We start from the raw sequence: 26,200 nt of genomic DNA on the forward strand, positions 1-26,200 counted from the left end.
GACCTTACGTTTAGGTGCTAACCCATGAATGAGAAGTTCTGGTACTAAAAATTCGGAACACAGAATTCTGCTTTTCAAAATACTGAATTACAAAATTCTGTTTTAAATATAATGTAAATAATGTAGAGTAGGACATGTCATTACTTTGAAAAGTGCGCAGATTTATTTCAATTGTAATTTTTATTAAATTTTACCCCAAGCAAATTAAACGTTTAAAATTTGGCGTGCACAAATACAAATGCCGAGGATCAACAAAAGGAGAAAAAGCAATAGATGTTCCGGGCCCCGGCGAAGTCGATCAGTCTCATCGTTATCGGACGTTTCGTCGTGGTTAAATTTTCTGACAGTGGGAGCAAATATCCCCTACTTGCCCACTCTGCCATTGAAATCGCCAAAAACAGTTTCTATATTGTAACGGTGGCAGGGCTCGTATGTGCGCTCCAGCACTCATAAAAGAGATCTTTGAATGTTTCGTTCTTATTTTCCGTCGCGACGTAGATGCAAAGAGAGCAAAAACAAAAAAACGAACAAATTCTTCTCAGCTTCAAACATACTATAGACTTTTTAGAATAAAATTGTATGAGCAATATACATACATAATTAATAAGAATAATAAGAAATTGGCGCTTACAAATATGTTAATGTTTGGCCGAGCTTCTCCTCCTATAATGTTGTCACACCACACAAAGTGGAGGGGCCTACAGTTTTACGCCGACTCCGAATGGTGATTGTATTTTTATGAGAAGCTGTTTTGCCAAGAGGCGACCGCTGTTAACAAAAAGCCTTTTTTCTACATTTTTTGCGATGTTGCTTTGACCACGGCTTGAGCCCAGGTGCTACGGAGTGGAAGCGCGCACTGCTTACCACTACACCGCAATTGATTTGCATACCCAAAAATATTGTAAAAATTCAATTCAAAAAGTCTGAAATTGGACGAACATTTTTTGAAACTTCCTACACTTTGCAGGATGTTTGAAACATTCATTAATATGGTTGTGTTTATACATAGCATGAACAATATTTTCTTAAAAAGATAACACAAAAATTTTCGCTTGAAAAGTATTGTGAAAATTAAAAAAAATACCAGTCTCTAGGTTTTGATCGCTAGTATACATATGTACGTATGAATGTAAATAAAAATTGTCTACTATTCCTATATTTCGTAATCTTCTATTCGAAAGTCTCTATTTGAAATTTTGCTTTGATTTTTTGGGTTTTATTTGAAAGCAAACTAAGGCTACGATTACTATGAATGCCATCTGACGAACTTTTGTTCAGAAGGTTGCGTACTGCTGCCATTGACGAATATTGTGCTTTATCTACCAATGATAATACGTAATTAATGTAACATCTATGTATGTATGTAACACCTTAGTTGGTGCTCAATAGTTTTTCTTCTGAGAATGATTTTTGGCGATAGTTTGTATCATTCGTACCCCAAAAAACTCGTGTTATCAAATTCAAGGGTAGGAATTGGTATCCATGAGACAAAGCCTAAGCAGCTTTAAATTCATCGACAGGACGCAAGAAAAAATCTAACTCATTTGAATGTTTAATTATTTTGACAGCATTTTGAGTGTTCTGACGAACAATTCGGATCCAAAGAAACCACTCACATTACAAGTATTTTTTTTTCGACGAACTCGTCAGAATAAAATTTGTCAGAATAGGCATCCATAGTAACCTTTGCAGCCTAACGGAATATGTTAAATATAAATTTTTAAAAAAGTGTCAGTCTTTACCCTGCAGGAAAAAATTATAAATTGATAAAAAGAAACCAACTTGTAGTTATAAAATAACTCAGCATTAAATTTTATTAAATGTATTGAAATGTAATACATAGACTCTCCGGCATCTAATAAGAAATATAGAATTTTGAATATTCACAAAGATTTTCGTGCTAAATATTTTTCGTAAATTTTCTAATTAAGGATGGCTCATAAGTATTATGACATAAGCAAGTAAATTAACGTTCTAACTTTGTTGGAAATTAAGTAGAATTCTAGAAACTGTTACAAAAACTTCAATATTTTAAATCAGAGTTTAAAAGTATGCGGTTCTATAGCCCATTACATTTTAGTATAATTAATCGCGCTGATTTTTTGTAACTCTTTTTACGCACGCTCTTGAAGGTATTCTCCTATTTAAATATTTTCGTTGAAGATGCAAGATTACACTTTACTGTACTAAAATTTGATGGGACACAAAGCAGAATACTCGAAATATTTATAAAAAATATCTCTGATTAAAAATTTTGAAATTTTGAAGACAGTTTTTAGAGTTCTACCAAGTTAGCAGCACAGTTAGGAATTCGAGTTTAAATGGTTCTTAAATAAAAACTTAAGGAAAAATATTTAAAATTAAAAACATTGGAAATTAAAAAAAAAAATCACTGCATAACTACACATTTCGGGTGCTCAGTGATATATTTACGTGTGTCCAGTATCGTTCATATTAATAGCACTCCCATTTCAAAGGGAGATTGTTTACCACTTTTGTTTATTGTTTTTTTTTTTTATCTGATTAAAAGGTCAAACATTTTGATGGAAAATCGTTAAATTTAACTTTGTTTTGTATAAAGTTTTAAAACACGGTTTATATGATTTTATTTTAAGCATGATCATTTAAATAATAAAAATTTTTAACTCTCAATATATTGTGAATATTTTCAAAAGAAATGGTGTACGTAGACCTTTGCATTAAAGTGTAGCTTAAATAAATTTTATATTTTGCATTCAATTTTATGCGTACGTAGATATGTATAAAAATAACAATAAGTTTACCAATAACGACTTTTTTGGAAATATTGTAGCAGTTGCCCATAAACTATGTAGAGAGTTACATATTAAATAAACGAAAATAGTTCGTTATTAGGTTTAGGGTCTAAGAAAAACAAAAAAATATATTATATTACATTTCTGCATCTTTTGTCAGCTTCCACATGACCAGTAATGAGTAACATTGATGACAGCGCAACTAGCAACATATGAGTTTTAAACGTCCAACTCCGCATCCCTTTTTCAGTAGTTCAGAGACAGTTCTGAAATTTGTAGGGCAGAACTAGTGCTTTGCCAGACTGTCCCTAAATTTTGTGCAGACTAGTTACAAGTTAGTTGACATCTAATGCAGAAGTAACCACCCTTGACTATTTCGGCCATCATCGTAGAAAATATAGTTAGCTTTACTCAAAGAAAATATATAGATCACAGTGACCTTTGGTTCCTTCCTAATCAACTTCAAGTTAACTTATAGTTAGAAACTTTTCCTGCAGGGTAGGGTATGTGGAATTGTTCATACTACTAACATTTTTATTTTAGAGCATGATCAATTTTGAAAATTACATAAATTCTTTTAAGATTGTATAAAATAAAATTTTGTAAATTTTACATGTTTATATTTTTCGCTCAATAAATAAAACTCACAGAATAATTTTAACAGTTGACTTTTTCAATATAACTTAAACAAAAAGTAGTTCGTCTAACTGGAATTATGTTGGTGTACTCCTAATGCTTGCTGAACTTTTTGGAGGATCAGCTTCTTGGGGGAATTGTTAAAAATAATGATTATTTGCGGAGCTTAATTTTTCACATATGTATCTATCTATGGATACATACATATATGTACATAATTCTTCCAGCATCAAACCTCTGCAATATCTGCCCGCAACTCAACGGTACGCGCGAAGTAGCGACTGCACAAACGGCTAAGTGCACAGCGTGCTGATTAAAAATGCAAGTGGGATGTGTGGAACCAAAACGCCTTGGGGCATACCAGAGATTTAAGGTTAAAAAGAGGACTATCTCAAACATATGTATGTATGTACATAAATATGCAAAAAATCTAAAAAGTGTTTGTATTAAGGATTTGAATATGCTACAAAGTGCATAGGTATCATGAGCCCAGTACATAGAAGACAATAATGCGTGGGTTGCAGGCGTTAGCGATAACCGCTTTTGATTTGCCGCAAAAACCAAGCAATAAGCCCAATGCCAAGTAGAAACATACAAAGCAAGGCAACGTGGGAAAATGTGTAAGAAAGTAAAATAAATAACTTGCATATTAAAAAATGCACATGAAGGCACTTGCGGCCATTAAAAGTCGAAGTTACTCTTTTGACCTTGAACAGATTTATACGTACTTACATAAGTTTATATATACATATGAACATAAAAACTAATGTTCAAGTTTTTAAAAATTCTGAAAATATTTTACAAGTGTTATCATACTAACAATAGAGTCATATTTTATTTTAAAGAAACTATTTGACTATGCATACATATCCATTGGGCAAGCAAACTACATACAGATTCATCAAACAGTGATAACAGTCAGCTGCAGAATTTTACAGGTCTTAATTAAGCAATTGAGCGGGTTGTACAAGCATACAAATGCTTATGAGTATAAATACATTCATATGTACATACATATCGCACGCCGTCTTCAAAAGAGTCACAACTCAAAATAATAAGTTTGTCAGAAATTGCGAAAAACTATTTCGTATCATATGGGCAAGGGCGACTTTACCTTAGGTTGGTTTTAACAAATTATAACAAAAATTTGCTCCAGCTTTTGCTCAAAGTTAAATAAAATATCTGTGTACATTTTTAGCGCATAATCTCAAAAATTCCGAATTTTGAGTTGTGACTCTTTTGAAGACGGTGTGCGATATGTTACCAGCTGGCGGGGAGATCACATAATATAAAACAGAAAATCAGTTTATGGCGTCCAGTGTTGGTGTTTTTGCTGATCAATATCAACTTTGCCTGTCTGTAAACAAGTTCACCTACGTAATGTTCGTAGTAATTTTATGTGCATGTTGAGCGATACAACAACAATAACGAAAACGTGAAGTGCGGAAAGAGAAAGATAATTGAAGATTAATCACTAATTATGAACCAACAAGCCTAGCCTTTTTAAATACGCATCGTTATGTGCAACGAAGCGAAGATCGCTTGTCGCTAAACAAAGTAAGGCTTGAAGAGATAATTTCAATAGTGATAGTGTATGTATGGAAAACTTGGGGGGGGTTTGCAATGAACAATGAAATGCAATGAAATAGTTTAAATACGATGTATGTATGTACATTGTACTTTTATAAATATAAAGATTCATTAAAGAAATACGTTCTGATTTCGCAGGCTTTTTGTGTCATTCAGATGTTCCTCTAATTTATTGAAAAAATAGAGTACACTCGATTCGTATATTGTACTTTCGATTTAAATGTCCTCGGTTCATCTTTCCTTGATTACAAATATTCATATTTAATTTCTCTCGAAAAAATTTTATATTAAAAATAAAAGCCTATAAAATAGTGGTGAGAAAAATTATTAAAATAGCAATGTAAGTAAGTTTAATTACTTTGGATATAATTCGAAAGCAGCAGGGCCTTTTATAAACCGATACACATAAGGACAAGGTGACTAATACGACAACAAAATATAAAAAACAATTATCTAAACCTTATCACACAGAACTTTAAAATAAATACTTTTTATAAATCAGTCTACAATTTAACATAGAAATTTTGACTTTCAACGCAACGCAGTAGCTTTAGCACCAGAGCAAAGTTGGCTCTTCTTTCGTTCGTCGAATTAAATAATTTTTTTTTACGTCGTGATTAAATATTGTCGCTTGTCATTTAATTCTTATTAGTAAGTAACAGTTTTGTCAGCGTGGATGGTGAGGCGTCAGGGAAACACTTTAAATACTTTTAACTTTGTAAATACTTTTGGGATTGTTTTTGATAATATCTGCGTTCGTATGGAATAGTAGCTTATGTCGAAAGACTGGCGTTAGTATAATGCAGCATTCGCAGATACGATTGCGAATGACTCACTGGCACCAAGCGGTTGAAGAACTTTTAGCAAATAGTAAACGTGCAAGAAAGAAATCCGATCCGACTAGTCTTATTAAGTCTCACCAAAAAGTTCCTTGTCGTCCAAAGAATAAAGGGAATGCCGCATTATATTAAAGCCAGCTTTTCGACATAAGCTACTATTCCATACGAACACAGATACACTTATTAATTTGTAGAATGGTTATAATAGGTATATATTTTTTAAATGCCTTTAAATTGAAAAAGTGTAGATTTTTTTTTAATTAGTTAGAATTATAACAAAAGCTCCAACGAGTAAAGAAATTTCTCTTCAATAGTTCGAAAATCCAGAAAAATATCCAACGTAAAAGTATCAAGAACTCGTCCCCCGGTTTCCCCTTCATTAAAAATAGCATTTTTGTCTTGAGCCGCATATTGGGAAGAATCATGTGTATTTGACTGATTGAAATGAAACTTTGTATGTAAGGGTTTTTTAAACGATTGACTACGAATATGATATTAAATTTTTAAAATTCAAAATGGCGCATTCAATTATAGAATGTTATGTTATAAAACTCGGTTTCCAGGTGTTTTCGAAGTCAGTGATTACGATATGGATGCAGTATGGCAGAGGATTTTTTTTTCGAATAACTGATTTCAATAAAAATTAATATCCAGAGGTTTTCGGTGTCACAAACTGAATAATTACGATGACAAAAATAGAAAAAACAAAATTCTTTAAACCACACATACCTTTAAAATATTCTTGACAAACCAGTCCAGAATGTAACATAGTAGTTTTGACTCTTAGCACAATACATTACCTTTAGCGCAGACGCAATGTGGGCTTTGCTTTCGTGCGTCGAAATAAATTATAATTTTTATTTTAAGTGGTGATTAAATAATTTCGCTTGCCATTTTATTCCTATCAAAAAATTAAATAGAAGTTGGGTCAATATGGATAGTAAGGTGACAAGTAAATACTTGTTTAATAAAATTTAAAAAGTGGTGACATTTGTATGTTAGCTTGAGTTCTGCAAAGTAAACCGAAATTTGAGTTCTGAAAATTTAATATCAATATCGAAATTCAGTGACGACGAGAACCCTTGGATAAAAATTTCATACCAATTTAATATCTTCTACCATATTGAATCGGCCGTTTTTGAATTTTTTAAAATTTAAATTTAAAAAATTTAATATCACATTCGTTATCAGTCACCCCGAGAATTGCTGGATACCAAGCTTCATTACAATCTATATTTTTTTAAGTCGTTCGCCATGTTAAAGCCGACTTTTCAAATTTTGGAAATTTAGTATCTATTTCGAAATCAGTGATAACGAAAACCTCTGGATACCAAGTTTCATAACAATCCATAACTTTTGTAAAAAAGTCGCCATTTTGAATTGTGGAAATATAATATTCGCAAGCGGTGATGAAGGAACACAAAATTTCATTGAAATCTGTCGAATACATATGGAGTAAACATTTTTGTCGTCCTATATTCTCGATTCGTCCCTATGTGCGGTGTTGGAAAATTTCAAAGCCGTGTTTTCACCCAGCGAAGCTTTGAGGCCTATAAGGGCGTTGATAAAGCAGCCAAGGGCGAGTACAATACCCTTATTCCTGAAGCTTTTAAAGTTTCCAACGTTTCGTATATAAATCGGGTCCCTCTTGTACGAGCTCAGGAGTGGGTAAAAATCTCGAATGGAGAATATACTAAGTAAAAGGTTCTATCAAAGAGCAAATTTTTCAAATGACGAAACCATTCCATTACTTCTAACAAAAAATATTACAAACGGCTTTTACTGTTTTTTCTATTCTGCTATTTTCTATTTTGTTCTTTTTATAGGTTTTAAGGCCTAAAAATCAGTTCACTGGTATAAGTGTTAGATATATTGCAATGTGATTGATTGAGTTTATAAAAATACTGTCTTTTTCGTTTGCCCAACGGTTAAAGTTAAATTCGATTTAATATATAAGGCTTTAAGGTGTTTTGTTATTCAGAAAAGGAAAGGTCAACAGAACACTATTACACCTATTAATCTCACCCTAGCATTTTAATAGATGAGCAATGAGGAGGACTGTCCGCCTATTTTTAGAGAGTGACTTTTTATTTAAAAGTGCCCCTTGTCTTCATTACAAATATATTTAGCAAATTTTCTGTTTTGTTTTCAAAATAGCTAGTAATAACAAATAGAAATTTACGCATAACTATAAATCCCATGTACAACGCCCTAATTTTATGTGGGTGCGGGAGTGTGTGCGTACTAGCGCAATTTTAGTGCCACTTTTTTGTGCTCATCATTTAACGATCAGTTCCAGAATGTATGCATGCCGCTTCGTTAACTAGTTGACCGGTTGTTTGGAAATCACAGATGGCAAATAAACTCAAGCAGGCATCAAATGCGAACTTTACACACTCTGTAATTTCCATTAGTGACCGCTACAGCACTTGGAAGCTTGAGACATTGACCAAAAGTCCAAACACCTACGCAACGCCGCAAATGCCACAGGGCAAACATAAATGCACATATGCGAACACAACCGTACATACAGGTAAAGGTGGTAATGCACAATGAGCCAGCGATACCCTGTGGGAAAAATCTCTAGTTCTGAACTGGTGCGCTTCTAGTAGATTTAAACCCAGTACTGGTTCGCGATAAGTCTTCTTTGCATGCAAACAACTGGCGCATTTAACATGACGATGTTCTATGAAGTGTCAATAGCCCCCCTCTGCATCCCTTCTTCGATAGTTCCGAACTAGTCATAAATTCTATAGTTCCGAACCAGTTCGCAAATCGATAGACGAAGGAAAAAAGTATCATGATTTTTCAATCTTTTCGGCTCTTCCGTGTGTTTGCGATTTTAGATTATTTTCAAAGAAATGTGTTTTAAATTTGACATTAAATTTATTTGAATGATAAATTTGCAGAAGTGCTTGCTGTTATTGGTCCAGAAGGTCGCAAGATATTAAAATGTTAACACCAATTTTTTTTTTTGTATTTCCAAACTATGAAAAAGCATCTGGGAAGTGCATAATGGAAGCATATTTGAAGGAAAAAGCCACCAAACATATATCTACATATGTAAAGTAAACAAGCCCCCCGTTGCATCTCTTTTACGATAGTTCCGAATCAGTGCTAAATTCGTCACCATAGATATAGATTTCTAATGAAAAAGTGAAATAAAATAGTTTTTTAAAAGTATCACATATCGCTAATTTTGAACTGATGGGGATCTACATAGTTACTATCGGACTGGTTCGTTTTTGGCGATAAAGATCTAGTACGGAACTAAAAATTGTATTCATTAGTTCGCGGTTTCCCTGCAGGGTATGTATACGAAGTGTACATATGCAACTACATACACATGAGTCAACAAATAAACACAATTGGATAAATACATATGTACATTAGACTGCATCACCAAAAAAAGTTGCGGTTTTTCCGCCGGGATTACAAATTTATTATATTTTAAGACGTCCACCAAAATGTTTCGGAAAAATATTGAGATTTAAGCAAGCTGAACCGATTTGAAAATACCTCTAAAAATTAAGTTTTTTATGAATAAAAATAGTTTCTTAAAGGACTTTTTGAAAAAAGTCCACTCAGATGACAAACTAGATTAAGCTTAAAAGATCTGCATACAAATATTTAAAAATCTTTTCAACGGAAACGTAAGAATAAGATTTTTGATGCTGTTTTTTTACTTTTTCAAAGATTAATTTACGAAAAACTTGAATAAATGTTCTGATTTTAACTTATGGGATCTCAGTATAAAAGTATTTTCACACTGTTTTTATTTCTGTCCAAAAAAACGTCATTCGTGTCCCATCTTTTTTCTTCGCGTACCAACACATCTTAATTCAACCTTGAATGACGTTCGTTCTTCCTATCATTCTCTTCCATCCTTTGAATGAGTTTATTAGCCAAGAAATAAAAAGGGTGAGAAAATACCTTTCCAATGACACCTCTCAAGTCTTAATCGGAAGAGTTTAGGTTCAGTTATGCAAGTTTTTCTTATACCAATCTTTGAAAAATGTTACAAAAACAGCATCAAAAATCTCATCATTACGATTCCGTTCAATTTTTTTTTAATATTTTTATGTTAATATTTTAAGCTTGAACCGTTTTGTGATTTGAGGGGATTTTTTCGAAAAAAAGTCTTTAAGAAAATATTTTTATTCATAAAAAACTCCATTTTTGGAGATATTTTCAAATCGGTCCAGCTCATTTAGATCTTAATATTTTTCCGAAATATTTTGGTGGACGTCTAAAAACATAATAGATTTTATAATTTCAGTGGAAAAATAGTACCGATTTTTTTTTTTTTTGTATGGGGAGTGATGCAGTCTAATATACATGCATAAGTGCTGCGGCCAATGTGGACGTACAACTGCGCAGAGTCATTCAGTCACTTAACACATTTGGCCATTTAGGACCATTTTCAGCCATGGGTCGACTGAACAGGGCAGTTGGTTAGAGCCGCAGTAGAAGTGGCAAATTGAAGAAGTTAAATCGGCGAAAAAAATGTTTCATCACTTAATGCCTTAAGATCTACGATACACATAGATATTTTTTTTATTAAAGTGAACTCCATTGTACAAAGAAATTATTTGTCTTAAAGAGACAAAGGTATCTGCAGTGCACTAAGCATACGCTAATATATTTAAAGTAACTAGTAGAAGTGGAATTCGCTCTTCCGTGTATTCGGATCACACAATTTGTACATTTTTACATTTGGCAATCACAGAGTGGCGTTGCTTAGAAATTTGTTTCGGAATTGAGTTCAGCTCCATAACACCTTTCCAAACAATACCACTCTGTAACGGTGAAAATGGACAAATCTGTACAAATGTACAAATAACGTGGTATATGCTTAATTGTATCTGAATGAGCGTGAGATTTGTTGTTGCTAGTGGTGCTATAAATACACCTGCAAAAACAATTCCACTAATAAAACATAATCGTGGTACAAAGCTCAGTAACAATATTGAAAGAAGTATTAATAAGCCACAATAATATTAACAAATAAATAGTTTTGTTAGAGAGTCGTTTCATATGAAATCGTCAAATAGATATCGGGGACCCATTTTAGATTTTGCTGTACATTTGAGGGACTCTTCTTTAGGGTCCCAAAGAACAAGATTTACGAAAAAATTAAATTCTTAGAAACGCTCGTTTCCGCCTGTCCGGATTAAAAGTTTTAAAAATCGCGATTTTTATGCTTTCACAAATTTAGCTCTAAAATGTTTCCTTTTTAAGATATCTACCCAATTGAGGCGGCATTTTGAAGGGAAACGATAATAGTTTTAATGTAAGCAAAGGAATTCGTATAAGTCAGTACCTCCGAATAATGGCGGCGTGATGAACGTGTTGCCTGCTAGTTATAAATACGAAACTTACGGATTCTATAGCTCATATCTTTAGCTTCAAGCGGCTGCACCGCTCGTTTTGTTATTTTTATGTTTAATACATATGCAAGTGGTTTTTGTGTATCCAAAATTAGCCTACTTTTTCTATTTTGTTGTCTTACAAATTTTCGAAAATTCTCATAGCCACGGCGTTCGATACATCAATTGTATGTAGAATTTTCCGCTATATCCAAATACGATTGTCTCAAATTTCTTAGCTAGACCCTACCCAAGCATCGTACCGAGTTTGGTAAGGATTGGTGAAGCGGCTACTGAGATACAGCATTTCATCAAAAGTGGGCGGGGTCACGCCCATTTTCCAAAAATTTCATAATAATATTAAATATATATAGTTTTTGCAACTTTCGAAAATACCGTTATATGGGAAGTGGGCCTTGGATAAAGAGCACCCTACATACCGTTGAGATATCTCAATTTTTGCTCGAGTTATCGTGTACATGGACAGACGGACGGACAGACAGACATGGCTTAATCCACTTCTCTTTTCATTCTGATCATTTATTTACATATTTGTCCATGTCTATCTCGATTCGTTTTGGCTGTTACAAACCCGTTATGCGAACAAAGTTAATATACCCTTGTGCACAAGTGCGCTCGGGTATAAAAATGTTCTTTATTAAATGTTATTTTTAATTAAGTACATATTGCACATTTTCGTCATGATCTTTTGACATTTTTCGGATAGCTCAAAAATACCATCGATGTAGACTTCTGTGGTTTATGGGAGAAAAACTTGGTCAAGTGATTTTCAGCGGCTCTTCGGTCGGACAATTTTTTACTAGCAATAGAGTTTTATAAGCTATACCTTGGATGTATTAAAACTCCCCAATATAGCTTCGCCAATTTGTTCCGAGTCATATGTGTAGCCTGGCATTCTCATTTTCCAACACAACTTCTTTTCTGTTGGGTAGAGAGCCGAATTGATCGCTTTGCCACGTTGTAGCAGTTCATAATGGACAATTCCCTTCATATCCCACCAAACACTCAACTTAGCCCTGTTTGCCGCCAGTTCAGACTTTGAAGTCTTTTACGGAGTGTCATCGCCCTTGAGCGTGATCGCTTCGGTTGCCTTTTCCCGCAATAAATCAATTAACGATTCGCTTAAAAATGGTTCGCTTTGGTTGCGTTTCAGTGGTGTTTCACTGCTGCTCAATCAAATTTCTGTGCGCTAACTTTAATGGCACCCAAGCGTCGAGGTTTTTTAACCGATTTCCAAAAAAGAAGGAGGTTATCAGTTGGTGGGAATACTTTTTTTTTATGTATGTTACCGCATAACTTGGGACCACGTCAACCGATTTCGATAATTCTTACATCGAAAAGATTGTGTCTCAGAGGTGATCCCATACTAATCTAGTTTAGATCCGATCAGTGGATCATGAAATATATATATAGTATACATATATATATATATACTTTTGTAAAGTCTTTTTTTTGCTAAAAATTACTTGTTTGAGTAGCCTGTTCTTTTAGATGATTCGGGTCTTTCTCAACCATTTTCATTATTTCATCGACTTTTTCAGTATCTGAGCGTCCACAGCGAGGTTTACCTTTTACATCAAAATTTCTGTACGGAATTGAGCAAACCACTCCTGACTCCAACACACACATAGCATTCTCTCCGTATACTTCACAAATACTTCGTCATGGTTTTTATCTTTTTTATATTAAAAAAGCATCACATGGGGATTTCTTTAGATATTTCACTCATACTCAAATCAACAAATCGTTACCCAAATTCGCAGAGTCCCTAACCAACAAATTTTTAATTTAAAAAAATGGAATGTAACTCCGTTGGTTTTGGTTCTAAAGCATACAATTTTTTATTTGAGGGAATACACCTACATATATAGTATATCCTACCAAAATCTGTAAACACGCAGTTTCGAAAGAAGTGTGGTTAGGGCCTTTGTGAATAAAGATATGTAATATTTTGCAATAGCGACGAATCATTGAACTGTCGTCACTAGAAACGTGGCATTAAATGTCACTTATCACACGCACGACGCAATCGTATTAGTGTTGCCAAATATACAAACATAAACTCCAAATAGTGACAAAAATCCGCAGAGACTTTTCATGTGCTCCAATATCTATACAAATTTTTTTTGTTCAGGATAAAAGATCTGCACCGTTCGCTCGATTTTCCAAAATTAAAAGGCTTGGACTGTATGTGCGTTTTAAAAATATTTGCCACGTTTTACAAAACGGGTATCAACCAAAATGATTCTGAAAAGCTTTGTTTCTTAGCTGAAAAATCATATTAGGTAAGAAATATATGTATCACCATATGGGTACCAAATGAAAGGGGTTTCAGAAAGTAGTAGTTTGAAAATATTTTGAAGAGGGTTGCCACCTGCTAAAAATGTCGAATTTAATTTACTTATACACAAGTTATACGAAATATCAAAATATGGATGTCAAACAAAGGAGTGATAAGAAATTTTTAGTTTGAATGCTAAACATATTTCTGAGGTATTGGAAGAGGGTTGCCACCTGTTCAAAATGTTAAATTGAAACTATTATATTAGTTAAGTTAATTAGTATCAATCGAAGGGGCGTTGAAAATTTTTTATTTCTGAACGGTATTTAGCGGGGTTGCCACATGTTTGAAAAATCAAATTCCACTAATTCATCAGTTAATAAAAATATGTATCGCGATGTCAGTCGAAAAAGAGTTAGTAAGGATTAAGCTTGAAAATACTTTTGAAGAGGGCTGCAACCTATTTGAAAGGTCTAACTCAATTAACTAATACAAGAAGTATATGGAATATAAAAATACCGCATTCAAACGAAAGAATATTAAGAAATCTTTACTTTGATCACTGGAAGGTTTGAAGAGGGTTGTCACGTGTTTAAAAAGATACATTCAAACTATTCATTTACTTAGGAGGGCCGCCATTTGTTCGAAAAATTAAATTGAAATTAATTCATCAGTTTATTGAAGTACATGTGTATCATAACGTCAGACGAAAGAGATTTAAGAAGATTTTAGTTTGGTAATACTTCTGAAAGGAAATTTCAAAAATGAGAGGTCAAATTTAAAACCTTACCTGTATTATTTTTTTAAGTAAGAACTTTTTTCATCGGTATAGGATGATTTGAAATTTGATGAAATCAAAAACATGCACTTAGCCAGACCGCTCTTCACTGGCACTCGAATCTCTTATAATTCTGACTAACATTTGGAATATTTTTTTTTAAGTTTTTGAAATTAAGTTTTGGGCGTTTTAACGGCAAGAGTGTCATTATTAATCTAATCTATGTACAAATTTTATATTTAAGCAACTTTGTATGGTTGTCTGATAGAGCCCTTTGCCTTTATATTGATACTGAGAGATATTGAGAGATTTATGGCACAAGGAAAATTATCTCAAGAGATTACGAATATTGCTTCCTTGTTAAGTGGATATCGCGCGAAACCATTTGTTATATGTAGATACCAAAGTCTATAAGATACGAAAAATTTAAAAACAAGATCTATATAAATTAGGATTGTTGTTTGAATTGTCAAAAAAAACATATATGTAGAAATCAATTGACCTTTTGGCACTACATACTTTGTCGGATTGGGACGTGCTAAGCAACTAGTGCATTTCCTATATTTATGTAGTACACCGAGTAAAAAGTGCATTTTTTAGCAATATTCAAATATTTTCTCTCTGAACTTATTCAAGTAATAAGTTGATGGCATTGTTTTTGTCCGACACCACCATGTACTCGATGCCTGCACTTATTAAAACTAGTGAAGAGAACTCTGCTGCTGAAAGTACAGCTGGAGACTACTGGAATCTGCTTGTACTCAAAAGTAAGTTTTAGTTCAATGACAATTTTCAATAGAGCGCCCGTATGGTCGCCGGGAACCAACAGTACGCAGTGGACGAAGCTACAGAATTACCAAATCACGGAAGTCCAGGCAGCCACCGTATGCTTTCTGCTGTCGCCACAACACCATCTACATGAGAGGCTCAAATGCTCCCCCGGGAGATTAACACAATGCCTCTTAAGCAATTTCTAGAAGAGTGTTAAAGACATGGGCACGCGAACAACACTTGCTTGCAGCAGAAGGAATTTAAAAGGTATATATTCGAACTGACGAAGTGTAGAGGTTCAAAAAACAACTTCTGGACCCGACAACCCTAACACCCTTGTCCATGTGGACTAATCTAGTTGGAGTTGCACACTTCCTTGGTCTCCCGTTAGTTGAACTTGACAACAACGACTGAGGGTCAAGCCGATCTAGGCTGGGCTGAGTAGCCGCTATAACAACAATAACAGAAAAGCTTTGTGTTGGCAATTTATATGTTTATATTAAGAACATAGTACTATTTTAAGCAGGGATCACACGATTTGTACATTTGCACATTTGGCAGACACATAGTGGTGTTGTCTAGAAACTTTTGCCAAGAATGAGTTCTGCTCAATAGCAACAAATAGTACAAATCGTGTGATCCAGTGCCAGTTTGCTTGTATGAGTGTATGCTAACAATAAGTTTTTTTAATTAAAATTTGGTTTTTAGAGGTATTTTCAACTAGTATAAATCTGATTACTTGTACCGAAATTCTCAAATTTACACCAAGTAATACACCAGTGTGCTACTTTAGCCGGTTCAGTTAACGGAAAACATAGACCCAAGACAAAATATTTTTTTCGTGAATCGGTTTATTTTTCCATATTACCAACTATTCCCAGCTTAGAGGATTTTGCTTTCTAAAATCTTTAATTTTGAAAAGTTTGTTACATATTCAGGTCGACCCAATGACATCGTTTTCTAAGTTGCAATGGCAGTTCCTCCTCCAGCTGTAAGCCAAACCCAGAAGGAAATCAGCAGGCATCACCCGGCAACACTTTTCTATTGTAATTTTACGATGCCACAGTTTGAAAATTTGAGGGCGTTTTGGCTGTACAGTTAGTTGCAAGATTTATAAGCCACTTGGATACTACGGGGCTAAGTAACAGCACTGCCTTCGTTTCGTATTTACGCATAAATTACGTGGAGCGCAATAAAAGTCAACAAATTCGTAGGCACTCAGTCAGCCAAGCAGTTGAACTTTAAGAATTGTATCTTTGTGGTACTTTTTTTTTCTGGTCGCGTACGTTGAAGTTGCAGGGAAATGTAATCTGAAACCCTAACCGAAGGCGTGAACCGGAAAAAATTTCATCAATTCATAGCAAATGCATACAATTTTAAGTGACGTGTGGAATGTGGCCTAACGCCGGTTGTGAGAGAAAGAAGGCGAGTTGGAAGAAGTAAAAGATGCACAGTAACGAAACTGCTTTCTGGTTAGTGAAAAAGCATCGTACCATTTGCCGGCGAAACGCGCTAGCAACAAGTGCATCAAGTGGCATGCCGCGTTACACACACACACGCACGCATAAATTTGAAGTTAAGTGTTATCAGTTAGCTGCGGCCGACAGTGTTGGTACTTAATGAAGATGCAACCAATTGATATCGCCTACTAGAAAACAACAACAAAAACACACAGAGCAATTTCCAATTCCTCTAAAAGCGCACTTCAGTTCAAGACTGACCGCCACAGTGTAGCAGCAATAGCGGCTTGTAGGTGTTCAGGTGCGCCCGTTTGATCGTTAACTGGCCGGCTCTTTAGTTGGCTGATGGGTGTAAGTGTGTATGTGGAAGTCGATCGCTAAGATCGTGTCCAAGTTGAGTCAGCTGTGTGCATAGCGGCTGGAGCAAACGCTTCATATCGCTTACCCAACCTCAATTGATTTGCATAAAAAGTTGGCTTGTTGTTGTAAGTGACCACCAACAATTTATTTCAGCCGCTGCACTGTTTATTGTATGTACGCGAAGATGCAGATAACGCTTTTGGCTGTTGGAAATGCACTGTTGGCCCAACAAAGTCGTAAATGTCAACAAGCATTAACGGTGATATGTGACCGGACGCCACCAACCAACCGACCAGTCAACGCCAACAAGCCGCTGATCATTTCGTTTGTAAACAAAAGCAAAACAAAAAATACAATAAAATTAAATAAATAAATATAATAAAAGCTTTTGGGCGTCACACTGCCTTCGATCAGCGCTGTAAATCACTTAAATGAGTCGCGTGCACACAAGCCATATAAAACAACAAGAACTACGAGAGGTAAACAACCAAAACCGCCGCGACGTTATCTCGACCGCAGTGTGGCTCAAATAAGTTGTTGCATCTTATATGGCAAGTGCATTCAGTATGCAAATTCTCTCATCGTGTACTCTCTCATTCTCACTGATTGCTCAATTCAAGGCAATTGAATACAAGCGCAAGCGCAAAAAGGTTGTTTGGTTTGCTGTTGCTCTGCCTTGTTGGGCGATTGCCTGTTTGTGTGCAGACATCAAAAACACCTTCACCTGGAAAGTAAATTAATTTCGTGGCAATTTACAACCTGCTTACAGCGTCGTTCACCAGTCAACACTCTCGGGGCTTATCGGACCTTTTCATTAGGGATGCATTAAGCTGGTAAGAGCATTTCGCACATACTCGTGCATACATATATACATACGCAAGTACAAATGTGTAGCTCTGTAATCCGCTAAAGCGAATTGAAGGCTCCGCTGATGCCATCCCAGTGATTCATTTGAAGGCTGGCGATAAAAAGTTTTATACGCGTGAAAAGTTGATCGGCAAAAACAATTAAAACTGGTTTTTGGTAGCACTTTGATACGAATCATTTCCTCAGGTAAATCCAAGAAGAGAAGAGCAAATAAAGTTATTACCTGTGCATTAACCAGTGAATGGCCCAAAGGCCATTTCTTACAGAATTAAGAAGCTTGTTTGATATCTTTTGTCATTATGAGTTTACATTGTTAAGTTTGTTTTTCTGCAATTTGATGTTAGTTTAACTTTTTATCCGCCAAATCTCTTATGATCTCTTCTGTGTTTACTTTCTAGAATCAAGGTGGGGAAGCTTTCATGTCAAACATTAAAGTGACAGTTGTTCCCAATAAAATTATTATTATAACCGGGGATGGTTTTTGCCAACAATGTTTGGTTAAAGAAAAGAACTTTTCAAAAATCGAAGGTGAAAGGTTAGTCGAATAGTTGCTTGTGAGCAGCTAGTTGGAAAAGTCATAAGGAAACAATTATTCGATCAATTGAAGTCGACTATGCCTTTTTAATAACTTTTGTTAACCTATATGTTAAGCTATAACTTGGAAGTCCAACACATTATTAAAACAAAACCACATAGAAACAGAAGCAATAAAAAGCATTTTTTATATAGAAACTCTAAAAGTACTACGACTATATTCAAGACTTATTTGCCAAACAAAATCATAGTTAAAATTACACAATTGCAATCTTCGTAACACACAAATATCTTTAAATATATACACAATTTAGACATATAGTTTAGCTTTAGGGGATGTGTAGCGCTCAAAACATTTCAAAATGGCGTCTTTCCAAACTGTTTGCTGACCTCTGAAACGTAGCCGTTTTCGGATTAGGTATTTGTTTTGAAAACACATTAAAATGAGGTGTTAAAAGCCGCATGGTCCAAGAAAAGATTACAAACACTTTGGGAGCTAAATACAAAATCTCTATATATGTAAAACAATTTTGGTTTTAGGGCATATTAGGAACACATTTCCGAGCCCTATAGAGCCTTTTATTGTAAAATCTTTTATCAAATTAGTCAGGAAATTAGCTTTATATAACCATATGGTCCAGAAAAGTTGCTGGGAAGCTAGCAAAATTTTACTACTGTTTTTGATCATCTATTTCACAGCTGGGCAGCGTCTGCCCCGTCGGCGACTGCGCGCCGTATTCGCGTATACATACATACACGCTCTGCTTGGGAAGACAGCGAAAGCTTCATTTGACCGCACGACTTGTTCCCACGCACTCAGTGACATCAATTGCAAAAATGCTCTGCCGAAGCTGCCCACCTCTGATCTATTTAGTAAACTGCGACTGCAAAGTGAAATGCGAAAACTACTACTAATGAAGTATCATACACCACATAGTGCACTGGATTTACGCTGCACTGGTACGTCCTATGATATTCTACGGCGTTGCAGTCTGCTGGACATCACTGGATAAGTCGCTCACTAATTCTAAGGTGCCATCCACATCCAACAAATCCGTGGCAACACTCCTAAACTTTCTGCTCGTAGAGGTTTTTGGTAAGCTACAGGCGAGCTGGAATGCAGTAGGAATGAATGAACTGTTAAAATGGAAAGACACCAGATTCGGTCACATCAATATTCTACCCAACTACTCCGATACGTATAGATCCCCAGATTACACAACAATATCGCTAGAGCACGAAAACAAGTTCTCCACTCGTATCCCTTCGGTCTGGGTCCTCCAGGATAACTCCACAGCCATCTACACAGATGGCGCTAAATATCAGAGCAGGGAATGGAATTCATTCGACGAATGCAGTGTCTGCCCTCAGTAACTATATACTTCGACAGCCAAGCAGCTATCAAGTCAATTGGTTGCTGTGAGACCTACTACTGAGTCTACTGCTCACACATGGGTGCCAGGCCACAGAGATATTCGAGGTAAGAGCTTGCGAACAAGGTAACCAACCTGTCTGACCTCAACTCTTCTCATGAGGCGGGAATATCGCTATCTACAGCAAGATATGGCTCAACACATACTTCGTCGAGAAGGAAAATAAAACATGATCGGAAAAACCCACGTGTGGTACGACTCGACAAATCTGGCACAACATCAACAGGAACAGATCCGATGCACTCATTCGGCTAGAACGCCCTCTACTTAGGCTGATGACAGGTATTATTACGGTTTTACTTCTAGGTAAAACGGACAGGTTCGAAATTGAGCTCTCAGTTTGAGTTAGCCTCTCTCCTACGTTGGATGAAGGCAGCCGCTTCAATTAAACCTGACATAACCTACCCCCCTACTTCTGTAGCTTGTAAAAAAATTTGTTTTAATACGCATTTGCAATAATTTCAAAAAATACTTTCTTTTCCTACAAAAAAAAGTTTCCCAACAAGCATTGTTAGTGAATAAACAATCTTTTAAAATCCACAGTTAAATCACATTTTTTTAATTTTGTTGCTGAAATTGGCATGACCATTTCTAAAAATGCTTCCATTAGAAAAAAAAAAAATATGGAAAATGCGTTGTTAACGAAGAGATATTTTGGCGAAATCCTCTTAAAATATCTCAGAAAATCTTTTCGAATTGGACTATTTTCGTCAGAGGCTGGTTCACCACGCTCAATTGCAAATCAGCATTACACCAGATAATTGTAATTAAAAGTAAAAAAAGTCTAAGTTCGTGTGGAGCTGTATTATCTAAATATAGCTTTTTTCACCTTTCCGAAAACTAGCGCTACGTGGTAAGCAGGGGTAGTTTTATCCCTATTTCATACATCTTCTTTAAACTATATAGTTACATGTGGGCGATATTTCGCCCATTTTCTGAAAGTTTATAATAATGTTATTTCCTTTCAAGGGATTATTGTCAGTATAAATTTTGAGTACATTATCGTCCTGAAATTTCGAAATATCGAAGTTTCAAGACTTTCTGAAATTTACCGTTATATGAAAAGTGGGAGTATTTTTAGTCCGTTCTCAATAATTTTTAAAGTTTTGCTATTATGTGCTAAGCGAAATAATCGTACCCAGTTTGGTACAAATTAATCGAACGGATACCGAGATATACATACATATCTACTTGGTCATAAGCGGGTTATTTTCCAAAATTTTATCATAAACGTGTTTTTTGCTAAAGAATTATTGCAAACATCAATTTTGTATTTATCTAAATTACCGTTATATGGGATGTGGGCGTGGTTATTGTCCGATTTTAAAAACTGTCAGCCGTTTGATATGTAAGTTTGGGAGAAATTGGTGTAGCGGTTACCAAGATATACACATGTAATCATAAGTGGGCTAATCATCTGTTAAGAGTCTTTCTTCGCTGAAGTTTCTTTATGCCCCTTTTATCGCAGTCAACTTTTGAGGTAGCGCCTTAATTTGGGTCCAGTGACGATATGTATGTAGATAAATAACTAATATATAAAATTAAAAAAAAAATATTAAACCAATTCTAAGCTCTTTGTAACTATTTTTTGAATGAATGTGACTGGTGGGACGCTGAAAACCTCTCTATTATACGTTTGTTCACACAACGACGAAGTTTAGCGAAAAACAGTTAATTTTTTAGCAAGATTTTTTTGTGTTGTAAAATATATACCTACTATGTATATGCTTTCGGTTTCATTTTGAAAATTAGGACTGATATAATTTTCACAGAATTAATATAAAATTGAAAGGCTCGGCCTGTAAATGGGCAGCAACGTTTTATTTTTTTGACAAGATTTGACGCCTGATAAATAATTAATCTCATATTGTTTAGTGAGTTAAATCAATTATTACATTGTGGATATCGTAGAAGGGTGACCACTTGTTTCAAATCAATCAAGCTAGGCAATTAGAAAATTGAAATAAATATGTGTCCCGATGTGGGTGGCAGACGAATGAGTTTGTAGTTTGTAGTGTGGAAAGGGTTGCCATCTCTTACTATAATATGGATATTAATCAAAATGGATATGCAAAAGTTTTGTGTCTAAACTACATGTGGAAGGAGGGTTGCCAACATTTTATAAGATATTTATAGTACTTTAAGTCACTTGAAATATATATAGTATTTTATTTGAAAGAAAAAGTAAAAACGCTTTTTAAGTATATATATTTTTACTTTCTTATGCATTTCCTCTATAAAAAAATAGATTTATTTTATGGTATCACATGCTTTATCGCAATAAATATTTAAATTAATTTAAATCAAAAGTTAATTTTTTATTAGTGAGGTAGTCGCTTTATTTCTCTAATCTCGCCATTTCACATTCCTAACAGAAAAAACTCTTTCTGAGTATGCCGAAGTTGCAGGAATAGAGAGCAGAAATGAAATAATTTTAAGTAAATTTGGTAATTCATTGTAAGTGTTTCTAAAAATTTTGCCATTTTTGATCTGTGGTTCTATTAGCGAATATTTCTTTTAGTATTGTTTTTTCAGTATAAAGTCTATCAATTTTAATACACATTTTTTCTTGCAAATTACTGAAATATATTTATATTTATAAACGAAGAAATATAGTATTTTCACATACAACAATAATGTGAACAGGGTAGTCACCTCTTTTAAAAATCTAATTTATTTAAAGTATACATAATTTATATGAAATATTAAAAAATGGGCGTCAAACAAAGGAATGTTAAGAAGTATTTAGTTTTACCATTAAGAATATTTAAGAGGGTTGCCACCTGTGTAAAAAGTTAAACTCAAATTATGTAATAAGTCAATTTAAATTTTAAAATGTGGATATCAATTGGCATGGGTTTTAAAATGTTTTGTTTCTGAACTATATATCTCCTATCATGTCATGTATTTAAAAAGTCAAACTGAACTTAATTCATCAACTAATTGAAATAAGTATCGCAATATCTAACGCAAAAGATTTGTTTATTTCTTAACTACATTTAAGAGGGTTGCCACTAACTTATGCACAAATCCGAATGCGAAGCCGATTGCGACACAGCCCACAGGCCAAGACGAAGACTTACTCTTTTTTAATATTTTTCAGCAGACTAATGAATTTTAGTAATTTAACAAGAGGTTACTGCTGAAATAGACATAACTAAGGCATTTTAAAATTCATGCCGGTTATTGCGTTTTAGAATTATGGTGAAATTTTCGCCTGGTAATGGGAAATTAATTTAAGTCTGATCCGCTCTCTTATACCATAATAAAGTTCGTTTCAACTCTTTACATTTTATGCCTTCACACCTTTCGGTGAAATCTTGCCCTACTCTTTCATATTATGTAAATTTAAAAATTGTTTATCCTGTCCTTCGCAATATTTTTGCTATCTCAACACTTTGGAGCTTATGCGCCAGCAACCAGAATATTTCCAGTTCTAGATATAAAAATGTTTTCCTATTCATTAAATTTTTAGTACTACTTATAGCACATCTTTTAATTGACTGTCTTCAAAATTAGGCCTCAAAAGGTGCGAAAGAATTGCACATGCGCACATCAAAATATTTTCGCTTTTGTGCGTACGGGAAATCCAGAAGAGTAGTAAATTTAAAAGAAAAAATATAGTAATAGGAATAGGGCAATAAAAAAGCTCATAAAACAGCGAGCACATTGGTGACACTTACACATAGCAGGGACGCTCCGCACACGTAACGCCTGGCTTACAGATCTTGCCGTCACCGACCATGCCAGCTGGACAGCGGCCGCACCTCAGGCCCGCCATGGTCTCAAAGCAGTCAACACCTGCGATGCAAGAAAAAAGAAAAGCGGAAAATAAAGTTAGATAAAGAATTGAACTAAAAGCAACAAAAAACCGTACAATAATAAAAAGAAATAATGCGATTAAAATAGCCGGAGCACAAAACAACCTTCACGTGCAGTAAAACATGAACAAGTATGTATGTATGATTCAAATGCGCATGGATACATATGTACATACATACATGCACGTATACTTAGGTAAGTTAATGAAGGCACGCAGCTGCGTATCAATCGTCTAAGTGTTTGGCTAAGCCACAAGTGTGGCACTTAAGTGTGGTGAATCCAGGTGGTTACAACAAATGTAGCGGTTTGAAAGCAACACAATCAGTGAAATTAAATTTGACATTTGCCTATCTACTACTCACCAGGATAACAGGGATTCGATGTGCGACAAGTCGGTTCGATGCGTAAATTGTTGTTGGTCGAGGGTTCCTTGCAACCAACACAGTTCTCCAGCAGTTTGCGCAAGTAGGCGATCTCTTCACGTTGGTGGGCGATATCTTCGCGCAGCAGCTTCACCAGTGCCATTAAGTCGCTGATGGATTTTGCGAGGGCGTCTAAAGGCGGTAAAAAGAACAATAAGCGTTAAAATGATGATTCGAACAATGCAAAAGCGTATGGTACAAGAACTGTTGTACAACTAAAGCGCAGTTAAAATGAGTCAGAAATACACTGAAGACAGATGCGGCACAAAAGCTGCTCAATAAGCGCTTTTATAATATGCGGGGCCGACGGGAGCTCAGAAAAGGAACGTGCGTTAAGAGGGGACGGGCAACCTGCCAGGAGGGTGTGTGCGCTAAAAATTACAAGTTTGCAGTGCCGCCAATGAAGTTAATGTTGGTGCCGACATTGAAGGCGTTTATTGCTGTAGGAATACTGGTATTCACGGTTGTGAGCCGCTGCACATGCGCAAATGCATGTGGGCCGAAGCAGGCAGCAGACACCAAGATAGCACATAGTGTGTAGCAGCATAGCATAAATAAACAACAAAAAAAACAAAGCTAATAACAGCAAAATGCACATCACACGTTTTGCACCATTTTGTACACTGCAATTGCTTTCGCGCAACATTTTAGCTTTGTTTCAAGTATTTCATAAGCATATTTAAATAAAATAGTACATACATGCATACACATATAAGTAATATATAAATACATATCGATGGTCCTCTACAATAACGACCCAACTCAAAATTCCATGTTTTTCAGCAGTTTCAGTTTCTGTACAAAGAATTGGTTAGCTTTAAAATTAAGACCACTTTATGAAGATTTGTTGAGGATTATACTGAAAAAAGACGAAATGAGCATATAAAAGTATCACTAACGTATCGACAGTTTTTGACCAATGTTTACGATAAATGTGAGACTAGTGCCACTATTCAGTAGTAAGGTTTTACCTGCTTCGATTTTCTGACAAACGACACAACTACCGCAGGCTGTCGGTTTGGCAACAAGTAAGCACATGTCGATTTTCCACAGAAAAATATGGTTAGTTATCAACTAAACCGGCTATATAACTCAAAAACATGATATTTGGAGTTGTGTAGTTATTGCAGAGAACAATCGATATGTAAGTAGATATGCATATAATTATAAATGCTTATACTGAATGACACTGGCAGCTACACCCAAGCGCTCGTCACAACAGTTGACTGCATTGGGAATCGGAGTGCAGAAACATGTTGCCACCAGTTTTGGTAACCCGAGCAAACTGTGGGAGGTCGCCATGGGCAAATTCAAGCGCAGCTGTGCATATATGTGAAGGCTATTTTGTAAGATATCAAAAATAAAAGGAACTGTCCTCAAATATTTCTAAAAAGAGTAAGCAACAGAAGATTTTGAACAGATTTCCAGGTTCGTACCGAGTTTGGTAAGGGTTGCTGAAGCGGCTACTGACATTCGGCATTTCATCACAAGTCGGCAGAGTCACGCCCATTTTCCAAAAATTTCATATTAATGTTATTGTGTACCAAAATTCTATTTCACATACTAATTTCAACAATTTGGACCCAATGAAATAGACTGAAATAGATTAGTTTTTGCATTTTTCGCAAAAAGCGTTATATGGGAAGTGGGCGTAGTTACAGTCCGACTTCGCCGTACTTCTTCTCGGAAATAACGCTTTCGCAATGTGATTTAAGGCGGCAAAGGAGGATATGCCTTCTGGGGACCAAAAAACCAAACTTGAACGTGAATTGTTGGTGAAATCGTTGGACCAAATGTTTCAATAAAAAAAAAAAATTAACACTGGAACATAAATATAAAGTATGTTAGCCATAAGGTTACCATGGTAAGGAAAGGATTAATTTAGCATATACACCAGAAAATCATGGTCTGGTCAGATGAAGCCATTTAGCACTCCTAAATTAATATCAGGGGCCGTTTTCTAGTGGAGATTTCAAAATTCATTTTCTCTTAAAAGTTTAGACACAAATTTTGCTCTGAACAAATGCACTTCAAGCATAAAAAGTTAGCATTAGCTCCGAGCGATTTTCAGTACAAATCTCTGAGTTGGAGCTCATTTCATCAGTGCAAAAATGGTGCTCACTTTTCATGCATGAAGCCCGATTTGTTTGATCACACCAGCATCCAAGACTACTTGTGTATCGCTTAGTATGTATACTATTCAGTGTTATGTTATGCTTTGTTACTTTATGATGCCAAAGTTC

General features: G+C 35.1%; 1 protein-coding gene across 2 annotated transcripts in view; it reads right to left on the reverse strand.

The window, feature by feature from the left end:
* The window catches only part of LOC118744852 (cartilage oligomeric matrix protein-like), a 54,104-nt gene that overhangs the window by 11,488 nt on the left and 16,416 nt on the right, over positions 1–26,200 (reverse strand). For both annotated transcript variants that reach the window (XM_036478227.1, XM_036478228.1), the window contains exons 7-8: positions 23,898–24,089; positions 23,397–23,514 (exon numbers count right to left, since the gene is read on the reverse strand). In XM_036478227.1, coding sequence (XP_036334120.1) covers positions 23,397–23,514; positions 23,898–24,089 — 310 coding nt within the window. The remainder of the gene's footprint in view (positions 1–23,396; positions 23,515–23,897; positions 24,090–26,200) is intronic.

The sequence above is a fragment of the Rhagoletis pomonella genome, unplaced genomic scaffold (assembly GCF_013731165.1).
Source record: "Rhagoletis pomonella isolate Grant_MI unplaced genomic scaffold, Rhpom_1.0 Rhpom_scaffold_00008, whole genome shotgun sequence".
NCBI classification, from domain to species: domain Eukaryota; kingdom Metazoa; phylum Arthropoda; class Insecta; order Diptera; family Tephritidae; genus Rhagoletis; species Rhagoletis pomonella.